The 26,288-nt window shown below is 46.9% G+C and overlaps 1 protein-coding gene across 3 annotated transcripts in view; it reads right to left on the bottom strand.

Moving 5' to 3' along the window:
- LOC135917112 (nicotinamide N-methyltransferase-like) overlaps positions 1-26,288 on the bottom strand; it is an 83,376-nt gene that overhangs the window by 36,346 nt on the left and 20,742 nt on the right. For all 3 annotated transcript variants that reach the window (XM_065450600.2, XM_065450607.2, XM_065450610.2), the window contains 2 exons: positions 24,199-24,337; positions 11,339-11,546 (listed from right to left, as the gene is read on the bottom strand). In XM_065450600.2, coding sequence (XP_065306672.2) covers positions 11,339-11,546; positions 24,199-24,328 — 338 coding nt within the window. In that variant the 5' untranslated portion in view covers positions 24,329-24,337. The remainder of the gene's footprint in view (positions 1-11,338; positions 11,547-24,198; positions 24,338-26,288) is intronic.

A 26,288-nucleotide genomic window follows, 5' to 3' on the forward strand; every position in this document is an offset into this window, starting at 1 on the left:
CTGCGCTATACTGTTTATACGAAGTTTTATAATAATAATAATAATAATAATAATAATAATAATAATAATAATAATAATAATAATAATAATAATAATAATAATAATAATTTAATTATTATTATTACTATTATTATTATTAGTTATGGAAACATACAAGTACACAAAGGAAACAGGGAGGGAACAAGCTGACAACTGCCACCGAGTGGTGCACAACGCACAGCGGACGTAAAAAAATGCACGTTTGATACAAGCAATTCTAAAAGGTAAACAAAGAATTCTACATAGTGTTTAAGTGTACAACATAAATGTATCGCAAGTTTAGGTAATATTATTCAACAAGAACGATCAACATAGCTTACTTGCAATATTCACAAGAATAAAAGACAGGAGATGTTCGCGAGTTTGAAGAATTAGAACCTGATTTCTAGCGAAGCTATTTCTTTCGAACAGTTGCAATAAAAGTTCGAGTTCCTTGTAATTGTATCGAACGCTTTAAATTGTTGCCCGTATATGTACTTCACTATTCCATTGGAAAACTTGCCCGTATGTAATATGATTTGCAGCACTTCTTATTGGAAATCTTTAAAAGGCCAGTAATTCGTCAAACACACATGTTACTTTGCCTCAACATTTGCCATGGTGTCGTCCCTCCCTGCCCACCCCCTCTAGTTCCACTAGTTCTGATATCGGTTGGGCTTGCTGCTCTCTGAGGACAACGTATAAATCTTTTGTTCCAAAACACACTCATAAAGCTCCGGATCAGTTGCACGCGTAATTCACTGCACATGTTATGATTAGTCCCTTTATTTGGACTTTAATAAATAATTCCCATTAGGGGGGGGGGGTCCTTGATTTTCTGCAAATATAAACGAAATGTCGTGTTCAGTTCACCGAAGACATCGCTAAAACTAAGTGGGAACGTGTTGTGACTCTTGAAAAAAAGGGAAAGAGTGAGGACGGCTCACTAATTATTTGCAACTCTTCTAACTTGACATGGAACGCAAAAATGTCGCACATTGCAGTTACCATCTTCCTCCTCCCCTTTCCAAAAAATAGAAATCTGTTGTAACCTATGCCTATGTCGATACATTGGACAGCGTAGCTCATAGTGGCCATATCACACGCTCGAACACGTGAATAAGAATTTCTTTAGAACAGCTATGTTTGGTGCAACAGCATTTAACTTCGCACGAAGAGTTTCCACAGTGTACCACTAATCTTCGCTAAATTTGGTCTTGATGGCATCTATAGTTCTGCCAGGGCAGCGGGCTCAATCCTTCCCCGCTCGTTAAACACGCCCATAACACCATAGAGTACTTGCATACGTAATTAACAGAAATAGTCCCACTTACCGATCTATTTTGAACTTGACCTCCACATCACCCATTAACTTGCCCTTGCTGTCACCAGACATAACGAAACTGCCTCGTTTAGTTCAATAAGAAAACCAGACAAAACTAATATATCACGCACAAAAAAGAAAGCAGAAAAAAGATGAGGGCTCAATAATTATCTGGAACGCTTTGAAATAAGCCAGAAAGGTTAAAACTAGGCGATATATTACACTTAAAATGCTGCCTATTTCTTCAAAGTATAAAATATCTGAAACGTAGAGTTCTCTTTGGACATTGCGAAACCTGGCAAATAGCAGCAGCGTGTTACTTTCGAACACTTGCTTTAAGTTTCTTTTAACGCTGTATTTGATCAACATGCATTTATCATCGCACATAAACTTGGCGTATTGTTCCACTTATGTGCGCAACAGTTTACCTCAGTTGTAGTAACTATGCCAGTGCAGCCGTCTATGTTTTACACCGCTCGCAAAAGAGATTAATAACGCTATGAACCACTTGCATACATATTCATCTGGAAAATACGCATTTAAACCACCCATTTAGAACAGTGCCTGCACATGGGCCACACCACGCCCCTAATTTACCCCTGATGAAAAGCAGGTGCCTTGTTTAGCTCACCGATAAGACAGGCGAAACAAACTATGAATTTTGTATGACACACGAGAACACATGGAGAAAAGAGGGTTTAGTAGTTATCATCAACACTTGAATTTAAAGCAAGAAAGTCAAAGTTTCGCAATGCATTGCGTTTAATATCTCTATTTTAACGGAGTTTCAATCGTCGATCTCTTGTGCTGTTGTTTTAGGGCTCTCGGAAACATTTCGATCACCGGCAGTATAAAACTTTGAATGGAGTAACTTTCTACAACGGCTGTAATGAACCTACAAAGAATAAACATACAGGGTCTATTCTGAAAGTAGCAGGACTGGTTTTTTCCTGGGTGAACCGGCGGACGAGAGGCCGTCTGCGCGCGCAGAATCGGTGGACGGGGATACTGAGAACGCTGGGAGAAATCGGCAGTCGGGTCTCGGCTGTTGAAGAGAGCAGGTCGCCTGTACTGTGAATCCCTGTCGAAATGCCTCGTCACGGAGAATGATGGAGCGCTTACTGGATCAGCGATACGCGATCAAAGTTTGTGTAAGGCTTGGTAAAATGGGCAAAGAGACTGTAAACATGATTAAGAAGGCCTACGGTGATGCTGCCATGGGTAGATCAGGTGTTTTTGAGTGGCACAATCTGTTCCGAGAAGGTAGGCAAAGAGTGGAAGACGACGACCGCTCCGGATGCCCTTCGACCAGGAAGGTCAATGAAAATGCATCGCGAGTGAAAAATTTACTGAACAATGGCCACAGGATGAGTATCCGAATTATTGCTGATGACTTGGGCGTTCCTCAAACCCAAGTTATTGAGATTGTGATATCAAAGTTAGCTATGAGGAAAGCGTGCACTAAGCTCGTGCCACGAGTCGTTGTCAGAGGAGCAAAAGGTCAACCGGAAAGCGATCTGCCAGGATTTTCTTCATCATGTGAACGAGGACCCCGACTTTTTGGACAATGTAGTGACAAGACGTGGGTGTTTGATTAGGAATCAGAGAGGAAGCGGCAGAGCTCAGAATGACCCACCCCTTCTTCCCCAAGCCCTGAGAAAGCACGAATGAGCAAATGCAAGCAAAAGTCCCTGCTCCTTTGCTCTTTTGATCGACATGAAGTTATTCACAAAAAGTTTGTACCACCCTGACAAACAGTTAATGCAGTTTTTTTACGTGAAAGTCCTCAAAATACTGCGAAAATGCATTGTTCGTGTCCGCCCAGCAATTGCCAATTGGCGGCTGCACCATGACAGCGCGCCGAGTCACACAGCGTTCCGCGTAGTGGAGTGTTTTGCCCAGCACAAGGTGGCAACGCTGCCTCAGCCCCCCTACAGCCCAGACTTGGCCCAACCAGGCTTTTTTCTATTCCCGGGAATAAAATTAACTTCAAGGGGAAGCATCATGGATCGGTAGAGGCGCTTCAACAGGCCACGACGAGGGAGCTGAACAGCATTCCGGTCCAGGCGTTTCTGGAGGCGTGCGAAAACTGGAAAACTCGTTGGCAGCAGTGTGTAGATGCGGAAGGGTGCTAGTTTGAAAAATTCTAGTCGTTTGTACTATTATTATGAATGATGTTTTTTAAAAAGTCAGTCCTACTGCTTTCACAACAGACCCTGTATATCGCTCGTCACTCAGAACATTGATTGGTACTTCAAATAAATATAAACATCATACACCACATATTTTATCGAGGACACCGGGATAAAACAAGAAAATGCCGGGCATAACGCATACAAATTGGGAGAAAGCAACCATTTACTAACTGTTGTCACAGCATATAAGCAGCCAACACAGTGCAAATTTTCGGAACATGTCGCGAAAAAGTAGTCCTCTTCAAGATAGAAAATATCTGGTATTCTTTCTCCTTTCGGCAAGAAAGTAATAGCGCAGCTCTTATTTTTAAACAGCCTGAAAATGAAATCGTCCATCAGAAGTGACACATGCCTTTCGAAGAAATTCAATTCAGTGTTCTATTGGTATTGAAATGGCTCTGCACGTTCTGCCGTGAACATCTTCAAGAGCATACCTACGATATCTCATGATTATACAATGACATTCAACAGTTAAACCTGTACCAAATTTAATATTGTAACGGATACGAAAGGCGCGGACAAGAAAAGAGTAGACGAAGAGGCCGAGGAGTTTGGGATGCCGAGCTGCGCTGCGATCACGCTACGATCATCGTCCATCGCCTGTAAATAAAACCATTTCCTCGCAACTCCTCGTAACAGTTGTGGTGGAAGGTGCTGGGTAATCGACACCCGAAGACGGAGGCTGAACCACAAGTTCTTCGATGGAGCCGTCGCCTTGCTGGACTCCCACCGAATCCACCAGAGTTGAATATGTCCCACGACGCAGACGAACAACGGCCCATTCCAACTGCTGCGCCGACAAGTTCTGTTCTGCAACTGAAAGATGTGCGTCCCTTCGCCGGAAGATCGGACGAAGACGTCGAGGAATGGCTCATCCATTATCACCGGATGAGTGCCGCCAACAAGTGGAACAGCGCTTCTCAGCTTTCGAACGTCGTGTTCTTTCTAACGGATACGGCGTTGTTGTGGTTCGACAATCACGAGGAGACGTTCACAACATGGGGAAGATTTGTATCCGTAATCAAAGAGCGATTCGGCGACTCCTCGACGAAAAAGAAAAGGGCAGAACAGACGCTACTGCAACGTGCGCAAGTGCCAGGCGAAACCTGCACGACGTACATCGAGACAGTAATAAAACTGTGTAGGACGGTGGACTGTGGAATGTCCGAGGAAGACAAAGTCGGGCACATCCTAAAAGGAATTGCCGAGGATGTATACAATTTCCTCATTGCAAAAGACAACCTGGCTTCCATCGCTGACGTCATTCGGCACTGTCGCACTTTCGAACAACTAAAGACGAGGCGCATCACGCCGAAGTTTGGCAGGCTAGCTAATGTGATAACAGTTGCAAGCGTGGACAGCAACCAGCCTCTCGATCTTGCATCAACGATCCGGCAAATAGTTCGGGAAGAGCTCAGCCTGCACGCGCAAGTCACACATCCAGGTACTCATAGCGTCCGCCTACCACCAGATTTTGAGCCAAACGTGGCATCCTTCTCTCCGTATCCTGCGTCAAGGGGCACTGAGGAATATGAACTCGCGCCTCGACAGCAGCCACGTCTCTACGACAGAGGCCCTGCTTATGACGCTCGGCCACAATGAGAGCAGCCGCGTTTTTACCCCCGAGGCCCTCTGACTTCTGTCAGGCCGCGACAAGAGCAGCATCGACCCTACTACCACGACGTGACTCATGAAAGATACAACGGATTTCAGCAAGAAGCAGGGACACGATATCCACATGACAATGAACTTTCTCGCCACCCGCAGCCGCCTATCATTCGTTTCGAGGAAGACGCTGTCAACCGCGACCCTCCCGTGTGCTACAACTGTGGTTCCACAGGCCATATAGCTCGGTATTGTCGCCAAGGCCGTCAATCACGTAGGACGCCACCGATGTTCTCGTCACCCAGAACCCGTACTTCATATGACTTGCGGACGACCGATTTCCTTGCAATGGACCACTTCTCACACGAGCCCAGACGCAGCGATTCGCCAGCATCTGAGCGCAGTTTGACGCCACCAAATAACCGTCCCCGCCGCTCTCCGTCTCCTCGGCGCCGTTCTTCCTCACCGCCGCCGGGAAACTAGCATCCGCGGCCAATGGAGGTGTGGTCGCCAGACGGTCTTTGCCAGAAAGGCCTCTGCTTGTTGTGATGCTCAAAAACAAAGTGAATGTCTCGATTGACGGAATACTGACCATGGCGTTAGTTGATACTGGGGCGACTGTGCCTGTGATGAGTCTCGCTTTCAAAAACCGTCTAGGCCACAAAGTTATGTTTTCTTGGAACGACGGTATTACCTTTCGTGGAGTAGGCGGCGAGTGGCTTCATCCCCTTGGTGTTTGTGCTGCGAGTGTTTTGTTGGCTGGGAAAGGGTCTGTGTCGGAATCCCTTGTTCTTTCTCGTTGTTCGCACGATGTTATCCTTGGGATAGATTTCCTTGAACAGTGCGGCGCTTCCGTGGATTGTGGTTGTGGCGAAATATCATTGAACAAGTTATTTATATCAGCGCATTCCGAACAAAGGTCGGGTGGTGAAGACAGGGACACAGACACACTCAGTGTTATTGATGAAGTGATTGCACCATCGTGGTGCCTGACGCCCGTTCGTATTTCTGCAACTACTGTTGATGCTGATTGTGTTGACCTTGTAGTTAGGCCTCTCCGCATAAACTGTGCTAAAAAAGATATACTTGTGCCCTGCTCTGTCGTGTGCATGACGAAAGGAGTCACCACATTGTGGGCGCTGAACTTCTCGCGGTATGAAAATCGCTTTCTTCGATAAAGCTGCGTGTAGCTCAATAGCAGCACTAACTACGGACTTCTCTACAGCTTGCTCTCCTTGCGATAATCGCCAATCTGAAGAGCTAATGCTCGGCATGATCAGCAAGGCTCTCGGTACATCGGAACGGCAAGCACTAGTACAGGTCCTTGCCATGCATGAGGTGGCATTCGACGTCACGCATGGAGATGCACCCCTTCATTGACCGTCGTCCCGCGCTCGTCACAGAATAGATACCGGCTCAGCACACCCCATCCGTCGGAAGCCCTACCGAGTGTCATCATCCGAACACAAAGTTATTGCAGAACAAGTCAAGGAGATGATGAACAAAGGTGTCGTTCAAGAGTCGTGTAGTCCATGGCCAGCCCCAGTAATCCTGGTCCGAAAAAAAGATGGCTCCTGGAGATTCTGCGTGGATTACAGACATCTAAACGCAGTGACGAAGAAGGATGTGTATCCACTACCCCGAATCGATGACGTCATTGATTGCTTACACTCTGCTTCTTACTTCTCAACACTTGATTTGCGATCGGAGTATTGGCAAATACCTATGGACCCTGCCGACAAGGAAAAGACCGCTTTCGTGACTCCAGATGGCCTATTCTAATTTAATGTTATGCCTTTTGGCCTTTGCAATGCTCCTGCCACCTTTGAAAGATTCATGGACACAGTACTACGTGGTCTAAAGTGGGAGATATGCATGCGTTACCTCGATGATGTTGTAATCTTTGGCCGCACGTTTGAAGAATATAACGAACGCCTCAGCCTCGTTCTCGACTGCATTGAGAAAGCTGGACTGGTTCTAAATCCAACAAAGTGTCGGTTCGGCGAACGTAAAACACTGGTACTGGGACACTTAGTCGACAAGGATGGCGTTAGACCCGATCCTCGTAAGATTGAAGCGGTGAGCTCCTTCAAGCCACTGCAGTCAGCACGAGAACTCCGCTCATTCATTGGCCTATTTTCGTATTTTCGTCGCTTTGTTCCCCCGTTTGCCGACATCGTTCACCCGTTGACAAGTATTTTGCGACAAAATGCATCCTTCAATTGGACACCAGAGTGTGAAGCAGCATTCTCTCAACTGAAGTTTGTACTAACGTCAGCACCCCTCTTGCGTCACTTCGATCCATCTTGCCCGACTGAAGTTCACACTGATGCTAGTGGAATCGGGATAGGAGCGGTGCTTGTACAACGTCACAGTGGCGCAGAACATGTCGCATGTGCCAGCTGTTGCCTGAGCAAATCTGAACGCAATTATACGGTTACGGAACAGTAATGCCTGGCAGCGGTTTTCGCCATACAAAAGTTTCGGTGTTATCTTTACGGTAGACCATTCAAGATTATCACCGACCACCATTCTTTATGCTGGCTGGTCGGTTTGCGTGATCCCTCTGGTCGTCTCGCACGTTGGGCGCTGCGCCTCCAGGAATACGACTTTGTGGTATCGTACAAGAGTGGCCGTCGTCACGCTGACGCAGACTGCCTCTCTCGGATTCCTCTTGCGACTACCGACTGCGATGCAGAGAATTTTGACGACTGTCTCGCTGCTGTTCTACGTTCCCTGACGAGGCAGACTGAGCGAGAACAACGGAATGATGTTACCCTCGATCCGCTTTTTGTCGCCGCCCATACTTCTAAAGGCAGCGGTTGCTTTACTGTCCGTGATAAATTGCTCTACAAAACTAATTACTCCGGGCATGGAGCGCGTTTTCTGCTTGTTGTCCCCGAGAGTCTCCGCTCCGACGTTCTACGCGCCATGCATGACGATGTGACATCCGGCCATTTAGGCTTCGTACGAACGCTGCATCGCACGCAGGAGCGCTTTTACTGGCCCAAGATGTACGAAACAACGAAGCGCTATGTCGCTAGTTGTGAAACGTGCCAACGTCACAAGCAACCGACCACCGCAGCCCCGGGTCCCCTTCGGCCATTGACACCGCCCAGTACGCCGTTCGAGCAAGTAGGCATTGACCTTTTGGGTCCATTCCCGTTATCTAACAGCAAGAATCGTTGGATAATTGTCTGCGTAGGCCATCTTACACGGTATGCAGAAACTGCAGCCATACCATCTTCTACCGCTGCTTACGTGGCGGTCTTCCTGCTGCGTTCCGTGGTCCTTCGTCATGGCCCACCACGTGTCATCATCAGCGACCGTGGTCGCCAGTGCACTGCTGATGCCATTGAAGAGTTACTTCGTTTGTGCACTTCACAGTTACGTCATTACACGCCGTATCATCGACAGACCAATGGCCTCGGTGAAAGGACGAACAGAACGCTGACCAACATGCTTGCCATGTACGTCTCCTCCAATCATAACTGGGACGACGTGCTGCCCTTCATCACTTACGCATACAACACGGCGAAACTCGAAACCACGAACTACAGCCCATTTTATCTTTTGTATGCAAGGTTACCGCGAAGCCCTCTCGACACTTTCTTACCCTTCATACTGCACAGTGACGATTCTGTATCGAACACTTTGTGTCTCGCCGAAGAAGCCCGTCGAATAGCTCGTCTTCGTACTCTGGCCTCGCAAAGTCGTTCGAAACAGCGATACGACGACCGTCACGTACAAGTATCGTTCGAGAAAGGTGACTTGGTCCTTCTTAGGACACCGCAACGCAAGCGCGGATTGTGCCAAAAGTTCTTGTCACAATATTCAGGCCCATTTGTAGTCGTGGACCACCTGAGCGAACTCACTTACGTCATAGCTCGCCTCCTGTGCAATGGTCGGCGATCAAGCAGAACTCAGCTCACTCATATTGCTCGCCTGAAGCCTTTCTATCATGCTTGTCCATCCTGACTCGCCCCACGGGCTTCGTCTGCTTGCGGGGAAATGCAACGGATACGAAAGGCGCGGACAAGAAGAGAGTAGACGAAGAGGACGAGGAGTTTGGGATGCCGAGCTGCGCTGCGATCACGCTACGATCATCGTCCATCGCCTGTAAATAAAACCATTACCTCGCAACTCCTCGTAACAATATTTCGATTGTAACAAGACACCCAGACCCTAGCGCTCTGAGGCAATCTCTGGACAGAAATTAAATAGATCCAGCGTTTCATAATTGAACGATTTCATGACATGAGGTACACCAGTCGTTGGGCTCGGCTGATTATAATAATTTATCGAAGCTTCCTCCCCACCCGAAGGTTAAAGGTAGCAAGCTGATTGTGTTTTCGAATACGGATATGGTGGTCCCCAAATACTGGGCATGATGCAAGTTGTGCAAGCCGATGTTAGGGCGGAAACTGCCCAGCGCCAGGCGTCCCACGGAACGATAGCGTTTATGGCGAATACCACGCATCCTCCGCTACCGGGCATCGCGAGAAGACTCAAAAGACAATCCTCGCTATCAAACCAGGGGATGCGTTGTAAAGAAAAGCTCTACTTACGTGGTCACTCTAGTAAGCAGGAATTTAACTTCAGGTGTGGTTGTTTTTTACTTTCCAGCGTGCAGTCTAAAGTGCCCGCTATCAAGAGTGGGGGGGGGGGTAAATGACATACGTTGCCCTCCGCCCCCACTTCTGGCAGTGGGGTGTGAGTGCCCCCTTGCCCCCCCCCCCCGCACTAAATACACCCATGCGGGTACAAGAACGTGGGGAGTTCGGCACGTGTTCGTGGCGAGGGATGAACCATCTTCCCGATTTCCTTCCGAATGACGTTCGTAAGAGCCGCGGCACTCGGAGGTGCCGGAGGGGATGCATAACCCTTCTGGAGTTCTTCTCGAACAATCTGCCGTATTAGTTTGGTAAGGGATTCCCTGTCATCATTTGCAGCTACAAGGGAGCATGCAGCCGTCATGGTGGTCTGGCGTTCATACTGCGATAGCCGCTGCCGAAACAGGCGTTCCATGACTTGCCTTACGGACGAACTGAGGCACTGTTGAAGGGGGACTGCGCGCCAGGCGCCCGAATAGCTGTTCCTTTACGCCACGCATTAGCACACGCACCTTCTTGTCTTCGGGCATTAGTGGGTCTACCCGACGGAACAATCGCGTCATGTCTTCGACGAATATGACGATGGTTTCGTTCAGCTTTAGGGACCTCGAATACGTTGCCTGTCCGGTTCTTTTTTTCCTTTCGCGAGTGCTGAAGGCGCCGCAAAGCAGTCGGTAAAACTGCTGCCAGCTGGTAAATGAAGCTTCGTGGTTCTCGCACCACACTCTTGCCGCGTCTAAAAGGGAAAACTAGTCGTTCTTCAACTTACGGCCATCGTCCTAGTCATTAAAGGCGGCGACCCGGTGAGCATGGTCTAACCCGTCTTCAACGCCCTCAAAGGCGTCGCCATGGAAAAGCTTAAGCGTGCCAGGCGCGTTGACAATGCATAACACAACAGCATGTTGGATCCCCTCGGTCTGGCTTGCGGTTCTTGAGATCTTCCTCGCAGAGCATGCCAGGGGACTGTATAACGGTGGAAGACGTTGGAGGCGACGGCTGCTTCTATGAATTTCTGCCGTCCACGAGGTGCTGGCGTCGGTAGCTTCTGGTTCAGGACCAGTAGGCATAGGGCGTATGCGTACCCAGAACTTCCACTAGCTCTTCGCGAGAGGAAAAGGCAAGCAGTCACTTCCAAGCGAAAGCTCGTTTACTGTTCGTTTCTGCAGGAGCTACTGGCTTCCAGCGTTACTAGCACGTGGCAATATATATATATATATATATATATATATATATATATATATATATATAGTTATTTAAGACAAACACCGTCTGCGTACTGGGTTAGAGAAAACGCCATGTATGCATATGTTTCTACGCATTTCAAGTAGGAAATAATTGTCACATAAGAGATACAGCGAAGTGTGTCTTACCAGACTAGGGCGAACTACCTTTTTAAACGTTGCTGTCAGGTAGATTATACCTGAGAACATTTCAACCATTTATTTTTTGCTCTGCACCTGCCCCGTGGGTTCTGTTATGCGAGCAAGCACACTGGCCACAGTTTCCGCGAAATGTTTTTCAGTGGTATGGTTGCTCAATAGAAATGTGCGTGGGAGTTAGGGAGACTGGGTACAATTACTTACGCGTGCCCTTCTATAACGGCCAAACGCTGGGCGAACAGCGTCCAGTCCTTAGCATCCGGCGCAGCGTCCACCCATTTGCGGACTTCGAGGATGTTGGCAGGCACCAGGTCAGCCATGACGATGTGCTCGAACGCCACCGAGGCTGCCATTGCCGTGTACATACAGGGGCCGCAGCCGACTTCCAGCAGTATGCCTCCTTTGACGAGTTCTATAAACAACCAAAGGAAACATAGTAAGCAATACTGGTGAGAACTGCAAAAGATTACCAGCCCTAGACTACTGCACAGTGTTTTGCTTCCGGCCAGCTCCTGGATCGAGCCCGACCGTGTCAGTCGATGTCCCGCCCAAGGTCACCAAGGTGTTTTCAAGCCTAGCCCACACCCACTCTCAGGCCAAATCTTTAGGACCCATTGACGGCCCACATGTGTTCGGGTCGTTAATCTCTCAGCAGAAAGAAAGCATGGTCCAGTTCCCGATTATGGTGACGATACTAGCCTTACAAAAATTATTTCCCAGAGCCAGATTTAACTGCAACGATTTCAACTGGAAGGAAGGAAGGAAAAAGTGGAGAAGGAAAGGCAGGGAGGTTAACCAGTTTAGCTTAACTGGTTCGCTACTCTACACATGGGAGCGGCATGGGGGATAAAAGATTGGGAAGGGAGAGAGAGAGCACATAGCCCATCACACACATCGTCAGTTAGAGTCCATCACTCTTGCGTGGTACGTGATATCACTGTCACAGCCGCTTGTCCAATCCCGCCTCTTTCAAAAACCGAAGTAGTCCCTACGTCGCCTTCAGTGGCGATGTCTTCTATTGGCGACATGTGAAAATCGTCTCGAGGGACAATGGTCTAGTGTCCAGGTGCGCTAGAATGGATGCCAGGGACGGTCACTGAACATTATATTCAGGACAGTCGCACAGAATGTCTTCCAGCGTCTCCTCGCAAAGACAGGCATTGCAGAGAGCGTTGTCGGCTATTCCAATGCGAAATGAGTAAGATTTCGTGAAAGCCACCCCTAGCCAAAAGCGACAAAGCAGAGTAGCCTGCCTTCGGCAGAGTCCAGTTCGCATACAAAGATGCATCAAAGAGGGCCGGTGGTATTGACGGTTGCTCCGGTTGGTCTGGCTGTTTGGTGTGCACCATAGAGAGAGCGTGATCTCTTGTGCAAGCACTCGAAGTTTGCTAGCTGCATCGGACCGTGAAAGTGGTATGGCTTCTTGTGTCTCTTCAAGAGCTGCCCGAGCGGCATTATCGGCATCTTCGTTTCCTATGACGCCGCAGTGACTTGGCAGCCACTGAAACGTCACGTAGTGTGTTTCCTCCTGTGATGTATCTAGTAGGCATCTAATATCGAATACGAGCTGTTCGAACGGCCCGCGACGCAGAGCTGATAGCACAGATTGTAGGGCTGCCTTTGTGTCGCTGAAGATTGACCATTGTCGAGGTGGCTCCCAATTGACGAAACAAAGAGCAGCGCGAAGAGCAGCTGCAGATATCGCAGATGTCGATGTTGTTGGATGGCCATTCCTAAAGCTGATGATAATAGCTCTTGCTGGGACAACCACCACACCGGACGAACACTGGATGTTTGTGGAGCCATCAGTATAAATATGTACACCGTCCGCGTACCTCTCGTGCAGAAGTAGAGAAAGTTGTTTGAGCACAGGCGACGACAGCTCAGGCTTTTTCCCGATTCCTCGTAAACTGAGATGGACTGTGGGGCTGAGAAGACACCAAGGGGGTCTCGATGGTTTATATGCAGTGGTGAAGCCCGAGGGAACTTTGTCGTTATACTTAACGATAGTTTTAGAGAATGATGCTTGGTGCCTGTCTGAAGGTAGCGTTGCAAGGTGGTGATAGGGGGAACGTGCAAAATGTCTTAGGTGCGTTCTCAGGGCTTTTAGCGTAATGTGATTTCGCATTAGATCGTCCCGAGCAATCGCAATAGTTGCCTCTGTTGACGTGCATCTGGGCACACCAAGGCAAACTCTGAGTGCTTGAGCTTGTGCTGCCTGCAGAACACGAATATTTGTCTTGCAGGTGTTATTTAGTACAGGTAGACTATATCTGAAAAAACGAGAAAGAGAGCTGTCTAGAGTTTCAGCATTGCGTCTACTGACATCCCCCACGTCTTTCCTGTCAAGTATTTAAACTGGGAAGTTGCTGTCAGGCGCCGTTTCATGTAGGCCACATTCGGGCTCTAACAGAGGTCTTGGTCAATAATTACGAAAAGAAATCTGTGGGTTCTGACATAGGAAATGGCCCGCTCATTGATTGAGATGACATAAGGCTTCATCGGTTTGCAAGTAAATGCCACTAGTGCGCATTTTTCTGATATGCTGAGACCTTGTTTACACAAGTAGCTTGCTATCAAAGTCGCCACTCTTTGAAGCCGCGCACGTATCTGAGGACGTGTGACTGCCAAAGTCTAGACAGATGTCGTCAGCGTATACTGAAATTTTGATGGTATTTGGCAAGTATTCAGCAACTACAATAAGAGCGAGGTTGGATAGCGTCGGGCTGAGAGCATCGCCTTGAGTAACGCCCCTGCTGGTGCAGCGTCGCGTAGTTGGGCTATCGTCAGTTAACACATAGAATGATCTCACAGATAGGTAACTTGCAATCCACAAAAAAGCACGACCACTTAGGCCAACCGCCGCAAGTGCATCGAGAATGGCCTCATGTAATGCGTTATCGTATGCCCCTTTCAGATCTAAGAATAAAGCTGCAGATAACCGCTTACGGGACCTTTCGTGCTGGACATATGAAACAAGATCAACTACATTGTCGATGGAAGAGCGATCCCGTCGGAAACCAGCCATGGAATTCGGATAAATCTTGTAGTATTCAAGGTACCATTCCAGGCGGCCAATGATCATCCGTTCCATTATCTTTCCTACGCAGCTGGCCAGCGCTATTGGGCGGTAAGAGGTGAGCTCTAGTGCGGATTTGCCTTGCTTCAAGAGTGGCACCAGGCGGCTTACTTTCCATTCATCAGGAACATTTCCTTCCTGCCATGAGGAGTTGTAAAGACTCAACAATTCTATCCGTGCTGATTCTCCGAGATAGCACAAGGCTCGGTATGATATACCATCTGTACCCGGAGCTGTTGAACGCCTGCAGAGAGCTAGTGTTGCCTCGAGATCCTGCATTGTAAAACGAAGGTCCATGCGGCAATCACGGGAATGGGGGACGTCAGCTCGGGCTGGAGGATCTGGACGAGTCGCTTGGTCTGCGATCAGCGCACAAAAGTCGGCGACATCGATGCGTTGCCACCCTTGGAAAAGCGCGAGCGCCTTGAATGGAAAACGCCGTTCCGGAAGGCAACGCAGTCCTTGCACCGTTTTCCAAATGTGAGACAGTGGCTTGCGGGGGTCGAGTGTTTGGCAGAACCTTGCCTAACGTTCCGACACTAATCTATCCATACGGCGCTGAATCTTCTTTTGCATCCTCCTGGCTGCCCTAAAGTCATGGATTGATTTTGTACGCCTATATCGACGTTCCGCCCGGCGACGAAGTACTCGAAGTCGCTCTAATTCTATGTCGTAGTCATTTCGCGTGGAAGAGATCGTCATCATGCGAGTGGCGTTTTTCATTGTATTTTTAATTGCTTGCTCTAACCTATAGGGTAGGCCCTCGAGGCAGGCATCTTCCATATCAGATTTGAAGTTGGCCCATTGAATACCATTCAGACAATTTTCAACTGGAGTTGTTAAAAAGTGAACAGTGTAATAGAACAGAAATGACACCCGTTCAGTGGGTCGGCTGTTCCTTTCGTCTTTCTCGCATTCCCAGCACCAGAGCTCCGTTGCCACTCTTGGTCACTACACTCGGCCACGGTGCGACTGATGTACCCGTGAAAGATGAACACCTGGCGCCACTTTAGATTTATCGACGAACGCAGTACTTAATATGCCACACATGCACGGCAAAATTAGTCCGCTTCCATTGCCTTTGTGCGAGTCAGAAGCCGTAGGCCGTCCACGTCAAGTGTTCTAGAAAGCCCAAGCATGTGGCAATAAATAGTCCCTCGTATTTTTGCGCACAATTTGTTCGAAGACGACAATGTACTTCGTTGCACCCACACGTCGTCGCCGATATTTTGTTGCGGTGCCACACAGCGGCGGATGTCGTAGTGCCATTTTTTGCAACTGTTGGGCATGCACAATCCTCTTGCACGCCTCTGTTCAAACGTCGTGGAGAAGGCTCTGTCGTGCAATGGGGCGTCCACTTTTACAGGCGTGTCCAAGCCGAATGTAGCACCCAGTTTTGGTAATTGGCCGCACAGAATCTCGTGCGAAGATGCTCCGGCAGCGCTCTGCAACGCCGTGTCAACTGTGTATGGAGCCGCTTGAAGATGCTCATTCCAATTGGCTTCACCTGACGTATTCCTTTTACAATAACGTGGGAATTGAGCTCCGTCAGACCTTTTGGTTGTGGGTGATAGGCTGACGCCAAGCGATGCTCAACTGCCGCTTATCGTAGAAAAGAACGGAGAAAAGAACGGAAGGCACGGCATCGAGCCATATGAGCTTGTACAAGTAGTCCACAGCGACTATAATTTAGGTTACGCGCTACTGTTGTTGGTAGAGGCACGACGTGACCTATCCCAACAGTGCGAAACATTGCCTCAGGCGGCGTGATGGGCGTGTGGAATCCAGGTTGACACCCGGGAAGCCATTTGCGCTGTTGGCACACCTCACATCTGGTGACATACGAACGCACATTCTTGTCCATTGTTGGTGACAAAGAGGTGACGATCATGTCTTCACATGACCTTAAGCAAATAGTTAAAGACTTCACAAGAGTTACACCAAAGACCCAGTCATTGTCCGACGTAGTTTTCATATCCAGTAGAATACCTGACTATAGTGTTTCAGTTGAGAACGGTTTGTGAGATCATAAGATGGTTTGCTTGAATGTACCACTGCGCACAAGAATCTGTAAGCAAGCATATGTTGTGATGTATGTTAAGGATTATGGCCGTGCGAATGACACGTCTATCCTAGACGTTTTGGAAGAAAAGTTTAATGAATTTGAAATAGCATCAAACCGCGAAAGTGTAGAACTATGGGACCGGCTTAAAGGCATAATCCAATACTGCATAGATAATTTTGTCCCCACACGTATAAAGAAATCAAAGCAAAGAAATACATGGATTACTAGGAACATCATACATCTTAAGCGTAAGATAAAAATATTAAGGAAGAAAAAAAGCAGGGCAACAGAACTTTCAACAACCAAACAAATACTGAAATCTGCATTGGTGGAGTCTAAGAAAACATTCTTCAATAAAATGCTTACAAAGTTCCTCAAATGCTCGCCACAAAAGTTTTGGCGGTATTTCACAGATAGAAAGGATGAAATGGAACAGATAGCGGATGGCGACGTAGTCGTGACAGAAAAAAAACATATTGCAAAAGTACTTAGTCAGTTCTTCCAATCAGTTTTCACAAAGGATAGATGTGATAGTGACGATGATCCTTTAGTCTGCGCAATGCAATACCCAATGGAAGACCTACGCATTACAAGGGAGGGCATGTTCCAACATTTGCTTACGTTGGATGCAAAAAAATTGTGTGGCCCAGATAAAATACCGACGGCATTTCTTCAACCGTACTCTGAATGGATGTCGTATTATTTGCAGCTTTTATTCGAAAAATCTTTACGGGATCATTTAGTACCGCAAGACTGGCGCGATGCCACCGTCATTCCGATATTTAAAGGTGGCAATAAGCTATGTGCGAACAACTATAGACCAGTCTCGCTCACTTTTGTGTGCTGTAAAGTACTAGAGCATGCAATAGCTAGACATATACTAAATTTCCTAGAAAAAAACGATTTATTATGCCCAGTTCAGCACGGTTCCCGATCTGGCCTTTCGACAGTGACACAGTTAATCGAAACTGTAGATGACCTTTGTAAAGCTATAGATGAATGCCAATAGGTAGATGTTGTATGTATAGACTTTACGAAGGCATTTTATAAAGTTATACATGATAAACTGCTCTCGAAATTGAGAATCCTAGGAATTAGTGAAAATATAGTATTGTGGATTCAGGCATATTTAACAAACCGTTATGAAAGGGCTAGAATCGGGAAAAGTGAATCGGGGAAGTGTGAAGTTACCGCAGGGGTCTGTTTTAGGTCCCCTATTGTTTTTATTGTATAATAACGATATTGCTTCTAATGTTGATCGGCTTTTAAAAATTAAACTATTTGCCGATGATTGCTTAATTTACACTCGTGTAACCTGCGCGGAAGATCAGATTAAACTAAACAGCTGCCTGCAACCATTAAACTCGTGGTGCCAAAGTTAGGGCATGGTAGTTAATTTAAAAAAATCTACATACACTCACGTAAGTAAAAAAAGCAGAACTTTATCAGCTTTGAATATAATATAGGAGAAAATGCCTTGGTCGAGGTACAGAGTTTCCGATATTTAGGGGTGACAGTGACGCATAATCTAGACTGGCGTATTCACATTGAGAATATCTGTTCGAAGGCTTACCAAAAGCTTTGCTTCCTTAGGAGAAAGCTTCCAGATGCAACTAAAGAAATTAAACTGTGCCTACAAAACGTTTATACGACCAGTTCAGGAATATGCTAATGCTGTGTGGAGCCCTCACCAAAAATGCTTAAAAAAGAAGGTGCAAAGGATTCAGCGGATTGCAGCACGCTTTATATGCTCCAAGTATCGCCATACTGACTCCGTTACAGAGATGATACAGCAGTGTGAATTAGAAACGCTGGAAATGAGAAGAATAAAACATCGACTGAAACTTTTTTTCCAGATAATGCAAGGAGCATTAAAAATAAATAAAGAACATTATGTGAAAGCCCCTCTAAAACGTGGTTCAAGAAAAAACCACAGCAGGGTACTACAACTTATTAACACACGTAGGGATGTATATCGGTATTCCTTGTTTCCTGATGTAATTGAACTATGGAACAAACTGCCAAGTGACGTTGTGGAGAGTGTGAACGTGCAACAATTAGAACTGGGTGTCGATATGTTTTTGAAAAATGGTGTACAAATTTTTAATTCTGATTCATGATTCCTCATTGAAGTGTTTATGAAATGTATATGTTCTTCTTCCCTCCCTGTAACGACCCTCACTGGAGGGTTAACAGTATGACCAAATAAATAAATATTACACGGCCCCAATAGCGGCCCCGTGTTGGGGCCGCTATTGTTCTTGCTGTAGGTGAACAACATTAGTGACGGAATAGTGTCTCAAATGCGGTTATTTGCGCACGACTGCGTTCTCTATAGAGTAGTCACTTGTGACCGTGGTGCTGAGATCTTTCAGGAAGACGAACAGAATCTCAGAGTGGTGCTTCAAATGGAATATGAATTTGAATTTGTCTAAAACTGTTCATATGACATTTACAAGAAAGAAAAACCTTGTTATGCAACCGTATGTTATTAGGAATGTAATGTTGGAACAGGTATCCGAATTTAAATATTTGGGTGTTTATTTTACTCCCGCTTCGAATTGGCGCCGTCAAGTCGATTATGTCATTGCTAAAGCATGCAAAATCCTGGGGTTTCTTCGCCGAAATGCAAACACTTTTCCACAGTCATGTCGGGACATCTTGTACAAGACTTATGCGAGGTAAATTCTGGAATACGCGTGTACGGTTTGGGACCCGGATACTCGTAGAGATAAAGATAAGCTGGAGCGGGTGCAGAACATTGCCGCTCCTTTCGTATCTGTCATACGCGGGGCTCAATACAGTGTATCGCGTACGAAGGAAGCACTCAACTGGGAATTACTAGACATGCGCCGTAAGAAGTTGAGGCTGAAGTTTTTCCATGCTATTTATTATTCAGCTGTTCGGGTTGATCGCGAAAAGTTTGTGCAAGAGCCTTTTTATAGATCCAATCGTGTTCACCATGATATTAAGGTCCGTGAATTTGCGACAAAAACAATTGTTTAGAATGTCTTTCTTTCCTAAAACCATTAGGGAATGGAATAGACTGCCGAGTGATGTTGTGAGGGTTGAATCAAATGATGCTTTCTTTTTGATCTTGTAGATTGTAGATGTGCATTGCTAAGGGCTTTGCCTTTTTTTTCCATTTTTTTTCGTTTTTCCTTTTCTGTTATTACTTTTAACACTGTACAGGAGCAGAGGTGTCGTATGTATTTCTTCTTGTACTCCCCCCCCCCCCCCCCTCTGTAATGCCTTGGCGCTGTGGGTTCCTTAATAAAAATAAATAAATAATTAAATAAAGAAATAAATAAAATAAAGGAATAAAGAGGCAAGCATGGGAGTTTAAAAGGAAATTTTCAATAAGTCGACCTGTCGCGTCGCATCGTGAGTCTCTCCACATCGGGTTATGGGCGTTAATATCTCCCACGAGTATATAAGGCTCGGGAAGCTGATTAATAAGGTTATACAAGTCTGTTCCTTCGAGACGCTGGTTTGGTGGTATATAAATGGAACACACAGTTACTAATTTATGAAAAATAATGGCCCGAACTGACACTGCCTCAAGGGGTGTGTTAAGGGCAACGGGTCGGCAAGCGACAAATTTGAGGGCTACTATTGCTACACCGCCAGAGGCGTTAGCCTCGTCGTAGTCATTTCGAAAGATAGAGCGATTATGAAGGAAATTAGTGGTTGTAGATTTTAGATGCCTCTCTTGAACAGACAGCAACTTTGGATTATGTTTGTGTACGAGTTCTTTAATGTCGTCGAGGGGACGTAAAATTCGTCGTAGATTCCACTATAGTATTTGTGTTTCCATTATTATAAACGTGTTGGGTGCTGTGTGTTTAAGAGATAAGGATTAGCTTACGGGCCCTTTCGAGGCTCCCTGACGGGAATTTTGTATTTTTTGGAGCGGTCGGAAGATACTCGCCGCTCCTTAGGCGCGGGTGGTGCCGTCTGGCTCGTCGTTGTGTCCATCGCTTCTTGCGAGGCGCTGGACACGCGCTCTTTCGAGCGCTTTGTTTGGCTTGAAGGCCTTGACACGTTGGATGAGGCCTGTGAGGCCACCTTCCCGGAAGTAGATGGGCCCGTCTGCTGGGTTGGCGCAGCAGTGCTAGCTGCAGCAACCGGGGGGGGGGGAGGGGAGGATATGGCGTCACTGCCGCCTCACTTGGTGTGGGTCGGAGAGCCGCCAGAGACCGTTGTGGCGCTGCCCCCTGACGCGCCACTTCGGCAAAGCTGCTCTTAGGCAGGTATGAGACCCGCCTACGTGCCTCCTTGAACGATATATTTTCCTTCACTTTGACCGTGACAATTTCTATTTCTTTTTCCAAGATGGGCACGACCGCGAGTACGCGGCAAGCTCTCCATCACAGTTTACACAATGCAAAGAGTTCTGGCAAGCTTCAGATGTGTGTTCATGCGCACTGCATTTCGCACACGTTTGGCGGCCTCGACAGCTCTGCGAGCTGTGGCCAAAACATTGGCATTTCAAACATCTGAGTGGATTTCGCACATATGGTCTACGACGGAGCTTGATGTACCCGTCCTCTACAGACTCGGGCAGAATACTTGAGCCGAATCAGGTGTTTGGTCACAATTTCTTTACCATCCCGCCTCAGCCTGAATCTCTAGACATTGACAACATTCTGCTCACTGAAGCCCACCAGGAGCTCAGGCGCTATCAGCTGCACCAAATCATCATCCGAGACAACGCCGCGGGTGGTGTTCAGAGTACGGTGTGGATTTACTGTCACGAGAACATCCCCAAATGACACTAGACTGGACAATTTTTCATATTGTTTCTGATCATGCACTTCTAAGAGGAGATCAGCACTTGCCACTTGATGCTACTTGCCATCCTTGATGCCTTGTAGCCTGGACCAAGGGCATCAGTTAAGGACTTAGAAACTAGAAAAGGGGAGATATTTTGTACTTGTTTATCTGATTTTTCTGAATGAATGACTTGGTATCGTGGGAAGCTCGGCCTTTGACGTCCAAAGAACTGGAAAACATCTTCGGTGCTCCCTTTCTTCTGAGGGTGATCTGGAAGGGGAGGAAAGGAACTAGCCGTAGACAAATTTAATTTTCGGCAACAGTGCCAGCCACCCACTGTGGAGCCCTACAACGGGACGCTACAGGGACTGTAAAAACAGGTCCAGCAAACGCCGGCTGTACGGTATCACCATAACCAAATATGAGATAACCTAGTTTGGCTATTCACACAAGCTTAACCCTTGCTGTCTGTAAAAATTGGAAGTATGCGGAAGCTAGGAGAAGACAGGAAAGAGGAAAAGTGAGAGAAAGACGAACGGTGGAGGGAGAGAGAGAGACAGGAAAAGACAACTACCGATTTCTCCCGGGTGGGTCAGTCTGGAGGTGCCGTCTACGCGAAGGAGAGGCCAAAGAGGTGTGTTGCCTCCGTCTGGGGGCCTTAAAGGTCCGAACACCCTGCATCGGCTCAACCGCTACGGTTCCTCCTTTCCCCGGACACGGCTAAGCCGCACACGGCTACACGCGGGAGGCTCCAAACCTCGTGTGCTCGGGTACGTGGTGTCGCAACGCACCAAACGCCTGCTGACGCAGACGCCCAGCTCGTGGATGACGCCTGGGCGCGATTCACTGCAGGCGCCGCCGACAGACATGAGACGACACGCGCTACTCTGGCGCGATCTCGTAGCCGCCGTCGCCGCACTTTTCCTGCGCTTTTCCCCTCACCCATTCGCCATACTCTCCTCCTCCGCTACCCACCTTGCATTATCTGCTGCGCTCGTTCGCTCGCTTACGAGGGACAACGCCGACGCTTGCCGCAGGAATGGGCGCCACAGCGCGGCACTCTTGGGCGTTCGCAGGAACCTCGCAGCTGTTGCCAGCGTACACCACGGCATATTTTTCAGCATTCTGAATTAAGCGCCATCGGCACAGAATGTTTACGGGCGATCCGCCACTGGTCCCCGTCAACTTGTGAACAGGCGTTGAAAGATGCTTTCACAGACATCTCTTTAAAATACCTTTTTCGGTATTCTGACTGGCACGAAGCACATTAGGTGCACAAAACACACGGGTAAGAGCCCCACGAAAAATTGATTACGCGACAAATCGCTTTAACCCTGATTTTGGTCGGAATGTCTCCGCGCATACGAACAGCTGAAATGCAGCAGAGTATTCGTGTACGTAAAGCTGCATGTTCTAATTGGCGTGCCACTGTCTTATCAGTGCGCCACGATTGTGCGTTTCGTGCGTTTAGCAGAAGCAGGTCACGACTCGCGGGCTTCGCTGTACATAACAGGGAGGCAAAAAGCGGGTGCCCTAACGCGGACGCACCGAGTGCGCTAAGTGCATCCAGCTGGGTGTAGGCACCGGCCCGGAATTTTGTGGCCACGTGTGTCACACTTCTTTGTTGTGCTATGTAACGTGTTGGGCTGTAATTGGGTAACTGGGTAGGAGAGAGGTCTGACTCCATTCAGACGAGATACGACATTCTGGGCAAGTGGCTGCAAGTGAAGCAAACGACGGTGCGCTATATCTCGTAATTCCTATAATGTCTTACCGGTGGCCGCGCACTACTTTCTAAACTGGGATTAAACATTTAAAATAAATGGGCGGCTGAAGCACACAGGCATCTGTAGTTGAAAAGCGCGAACACAGAATGGAGGAAGGGGTCAATAAAGTTGGCAACCAAGTACAGAGTAATTGCAAGTGTAAATAGACAACCAGGCGTCATCAGAAAGAAAGCAACGCACAAACAGCGAATCGGATGCAAAAAAAGCGGAATATAAAAATACCGTGGAGATTTAAAAGAATGGGAAGAAAGAAGTTATATAGGAAAATATACACGATAGCACCAAGGGCAGTGCGTTGTTCTTTGAGGCTCGAGGTGGGTGCCCAAGGACAAAAACATACCGGAGAAAATATTCGCAACAAGATGCGGCATGTGTAGCTGCAGTGGAAATCTTGAGACCAATCAGCACATCCTAATGGAATGCGAATGAATTCACCCAGTGAGGCCCGTAGGCAACGTACACCTTCTAGATGCCCTTGGAATTAAAGTGGGCGGAAGCATCAACATGTCAGCAGTCGAGATGAGCAAGCCACATTTGAGCACTTGTCGAAAAAAAGCAGGGAAGAGATTGATACGATCAGATCCGTCACAGGCACAGGTAGCGGCATAAAGCATAATAAATACTCTGGAATAAAAAAAAATATTAAAGTGATGTATACAAAAATGCTGGTATAAAAGCATGTATAGCATACCTGAAAACATCAAGCAGGCTGGGTGACTGACACAGTCAGTTTCAAAGGGGATACCAATAAATCATAATCATCAGTCGCCTGGTGACCACAAACAACGGAGGGATATAAAAAAAGAACTTTCCCGATAATGGTTAAGAAAGTTCGATGCAGTGAAATTCTTGTTTGTAAAACTATAAGATACGTAAAGTGCTTGGTGGCGCAACCCACCGCTACGTTTCAAAGGGACGCTCATAATACCCATCCGTTCATCAATTATTCCAGTCATCCATTAAAGCACTTGAGAGACTCTGCACAAGGAGTACGCCGATTTAGGCAGGTATTTCGGTGGACCGGAAATATTGCGGGTTATCAGAAGCACTTGAAATGCATACAAGTACTTAAATTAGGGCGAGTGTACAGAAATCGTACTTATTATGCGATAAAGGAGGACACAAGAAGAAAAACCAGACAGAATGAGCAGCACGGCGCGTAAGCGTGCAACTTTTGAAGCCTTGGGTGGATGCTATTTTTGGAGCACATAATTCGCTTGTGGTGGAAACTGATGCAACTTCCAGGACTGGGCCATAAAGGCCAGAGGTGACTTATCAATTACGACGGAAGGTTTATGGCGTGGCTCAGCTGTGCTATCACGAAAGAAAGCACAACCTCACACATCAAAACACTTACCTGAGGTGAAAATTGAGTGCATTTCCTGAAGAATAGGGTTCAGCAAAGGTAACATTTTCACGCTATGGGCTGGATAGTTCTCCGGAGAAAATTCATCAAGTATTTTAGCGACGAGTTGTTCTTGATCCATGGTCGGGTTCTGAAAAAAACAAAACAAAAGTGAGGTGAAATAAAAGCTATATATAGGAAACATCATATTGTATGTTTACGCAGCAAACACATCTAGAGGTACGTGTGTCCTACGTGCCATTAGGTTTTGTTGTTTAACTTTAATAGCGTGTCGAGCAGTTAAACGCAAGAAGGCTATGAAAAACAGGTAAGTTTCACTTGAAAGGGCGAAGTGTCGACTGCGATAACAAACTATTAGACAGCTTGCCAAGTAAAGATAGTAGTTTTCTCTGTTGTAGAAACGCTTCAACGTTCTCTTACTAACAAGTATGGGGTCATGCGGGCACGGGCAAACATGAGCACGTCTCACTCGATAACCGTGTACACACTCAAAACGTTGGCCTGAGAAAGATCGGCAGCAGCAGCGAGCGAATCACTCCGTGCCGCCTCTCGCTTCAACGCGAACTATGCGGCGAGCCTCGGCGCGGCTGGACTGTGTTACCGCACTTGGACTTTATACGGAACATCATGGCGACGACAACGGCGGAAATGCGCTTCCAGTGTGCATATAATTGCTATCGCAATAATAACAAGGACTTAGTAAATCTAACGTTCCACGTTTTTTCCTAGTGGACTATATTTGGTTATAAGACACCCTGTAGGGAACGAAAACAGTTGTTTGCTCTAATGAAATTGTGGAATTTCTCGCCTTACAGTAACAGTATTGCAGTTTTTTTGTAACAGTTTAACCGCCTGTTTCATAAACAGACAGGTAACCAATACCCCGCTTTCATCTTAATCCTGTAAAGCCCACACAGTTTTGTGTAAAGAAAGAACTGGAACAGAATGTTCATCTTTATTTTTAGCTGTGGAGTGTATACTCGTATCAAATTCAAAGTTGTGTACATGATGCGTTTGGCATTACAGCGCTATATATGTATTTTGTGGGATATCCTAGCTTTGCTGATTTGTTTCAATAAATTTTATTTTTATATATTAGCATTCACACCTCAAGTGCTCCTACATTTATTGTGTAGGAGTATTGATGTTCCTTGTAGTTTACTATATGAGGGCCCGTTATTCTTTCAATCAGCGTCCTATTTCTGCCTGTTATCTGCACACATTTGTTTATATTTAACTGCAGTGAATTATTGTTTACCGTGAACCTCATATATTCATTTACAATACAAAGGTCAAATAGGATACGCTTTACCCAGCGCATTGTAGTAGCGGATGGCGTGGCGCTGCTTATCAGGTCACAGGTTAGATCGTGGCAGCGGCAGTTGGACGGGGGCGGAATGCAAAAGCCCATGCGTGCTTAGATACGCGTTCAAGAGCCTCAGGTGATGGTAAAAAGCGCGGAGTCACCCGCTAAGGCGGGCCCCAAAACTTGATAGTACTTTTGGCACATACAACCCCAGAATTTAAAGTTCAGCGATACGTTTTTCAGAAGAGGCGCAAATGCAAAACCTATGAGAGGTCTTTTACTATATTGGATTAAAGAAACTTGCAGTACAAAGAGATTTTAATAATTGTTATGAAACTGGTACTGACACACGTACATCGTTTATATTTCTTGGGAAAACCAGTTTTCACCGGCTTAGCGTGGTTCAAAGCTTATCGCTCGGCACAGGACATGTATTGTAACTTTCCTGAATGTTGTCACCGCTTCAATAGCGATATAATCTTGCCTAATCGAAGTGTGTATGCTAATCGAATCGTGATGTACATCGTGGAACTCGTCCGAGCACCAGCAATGACATTGGAACGCACAAAGCGCCATGTAGCCGACACATTTCACCTGCAGTTGAAATTTCGACGACCGGGCTCGCCGCTTTTTGTGGGGGCCAGAAATAATCAGAAGAATAAGAATAGGCTAGCTGAGGTGCATTTGGCAGGCATTCTCATATCATGAACAGCAGGTTGCCATTATCCCTCAAGAGAAAAGTGTATAGCAGCTGTGTCTTACCAGCACTCATGTA

Source organism: Dermacentor albipictus, chromosome 4, assembly GCF_038994185.2.
Source record: "Dermacentor albipictus isolate Rhodes 1998 colony chromosome 4, USDA_Dalb.pri_finalv2, whole genome shotgun sequence".
NCBI classification, from domain to species: Eukaryota; Metazoa; Arthropoda; class Arachnida; order Ixodida; family Ixodidae; genus Dermacentor; species Dermacentor albipictus.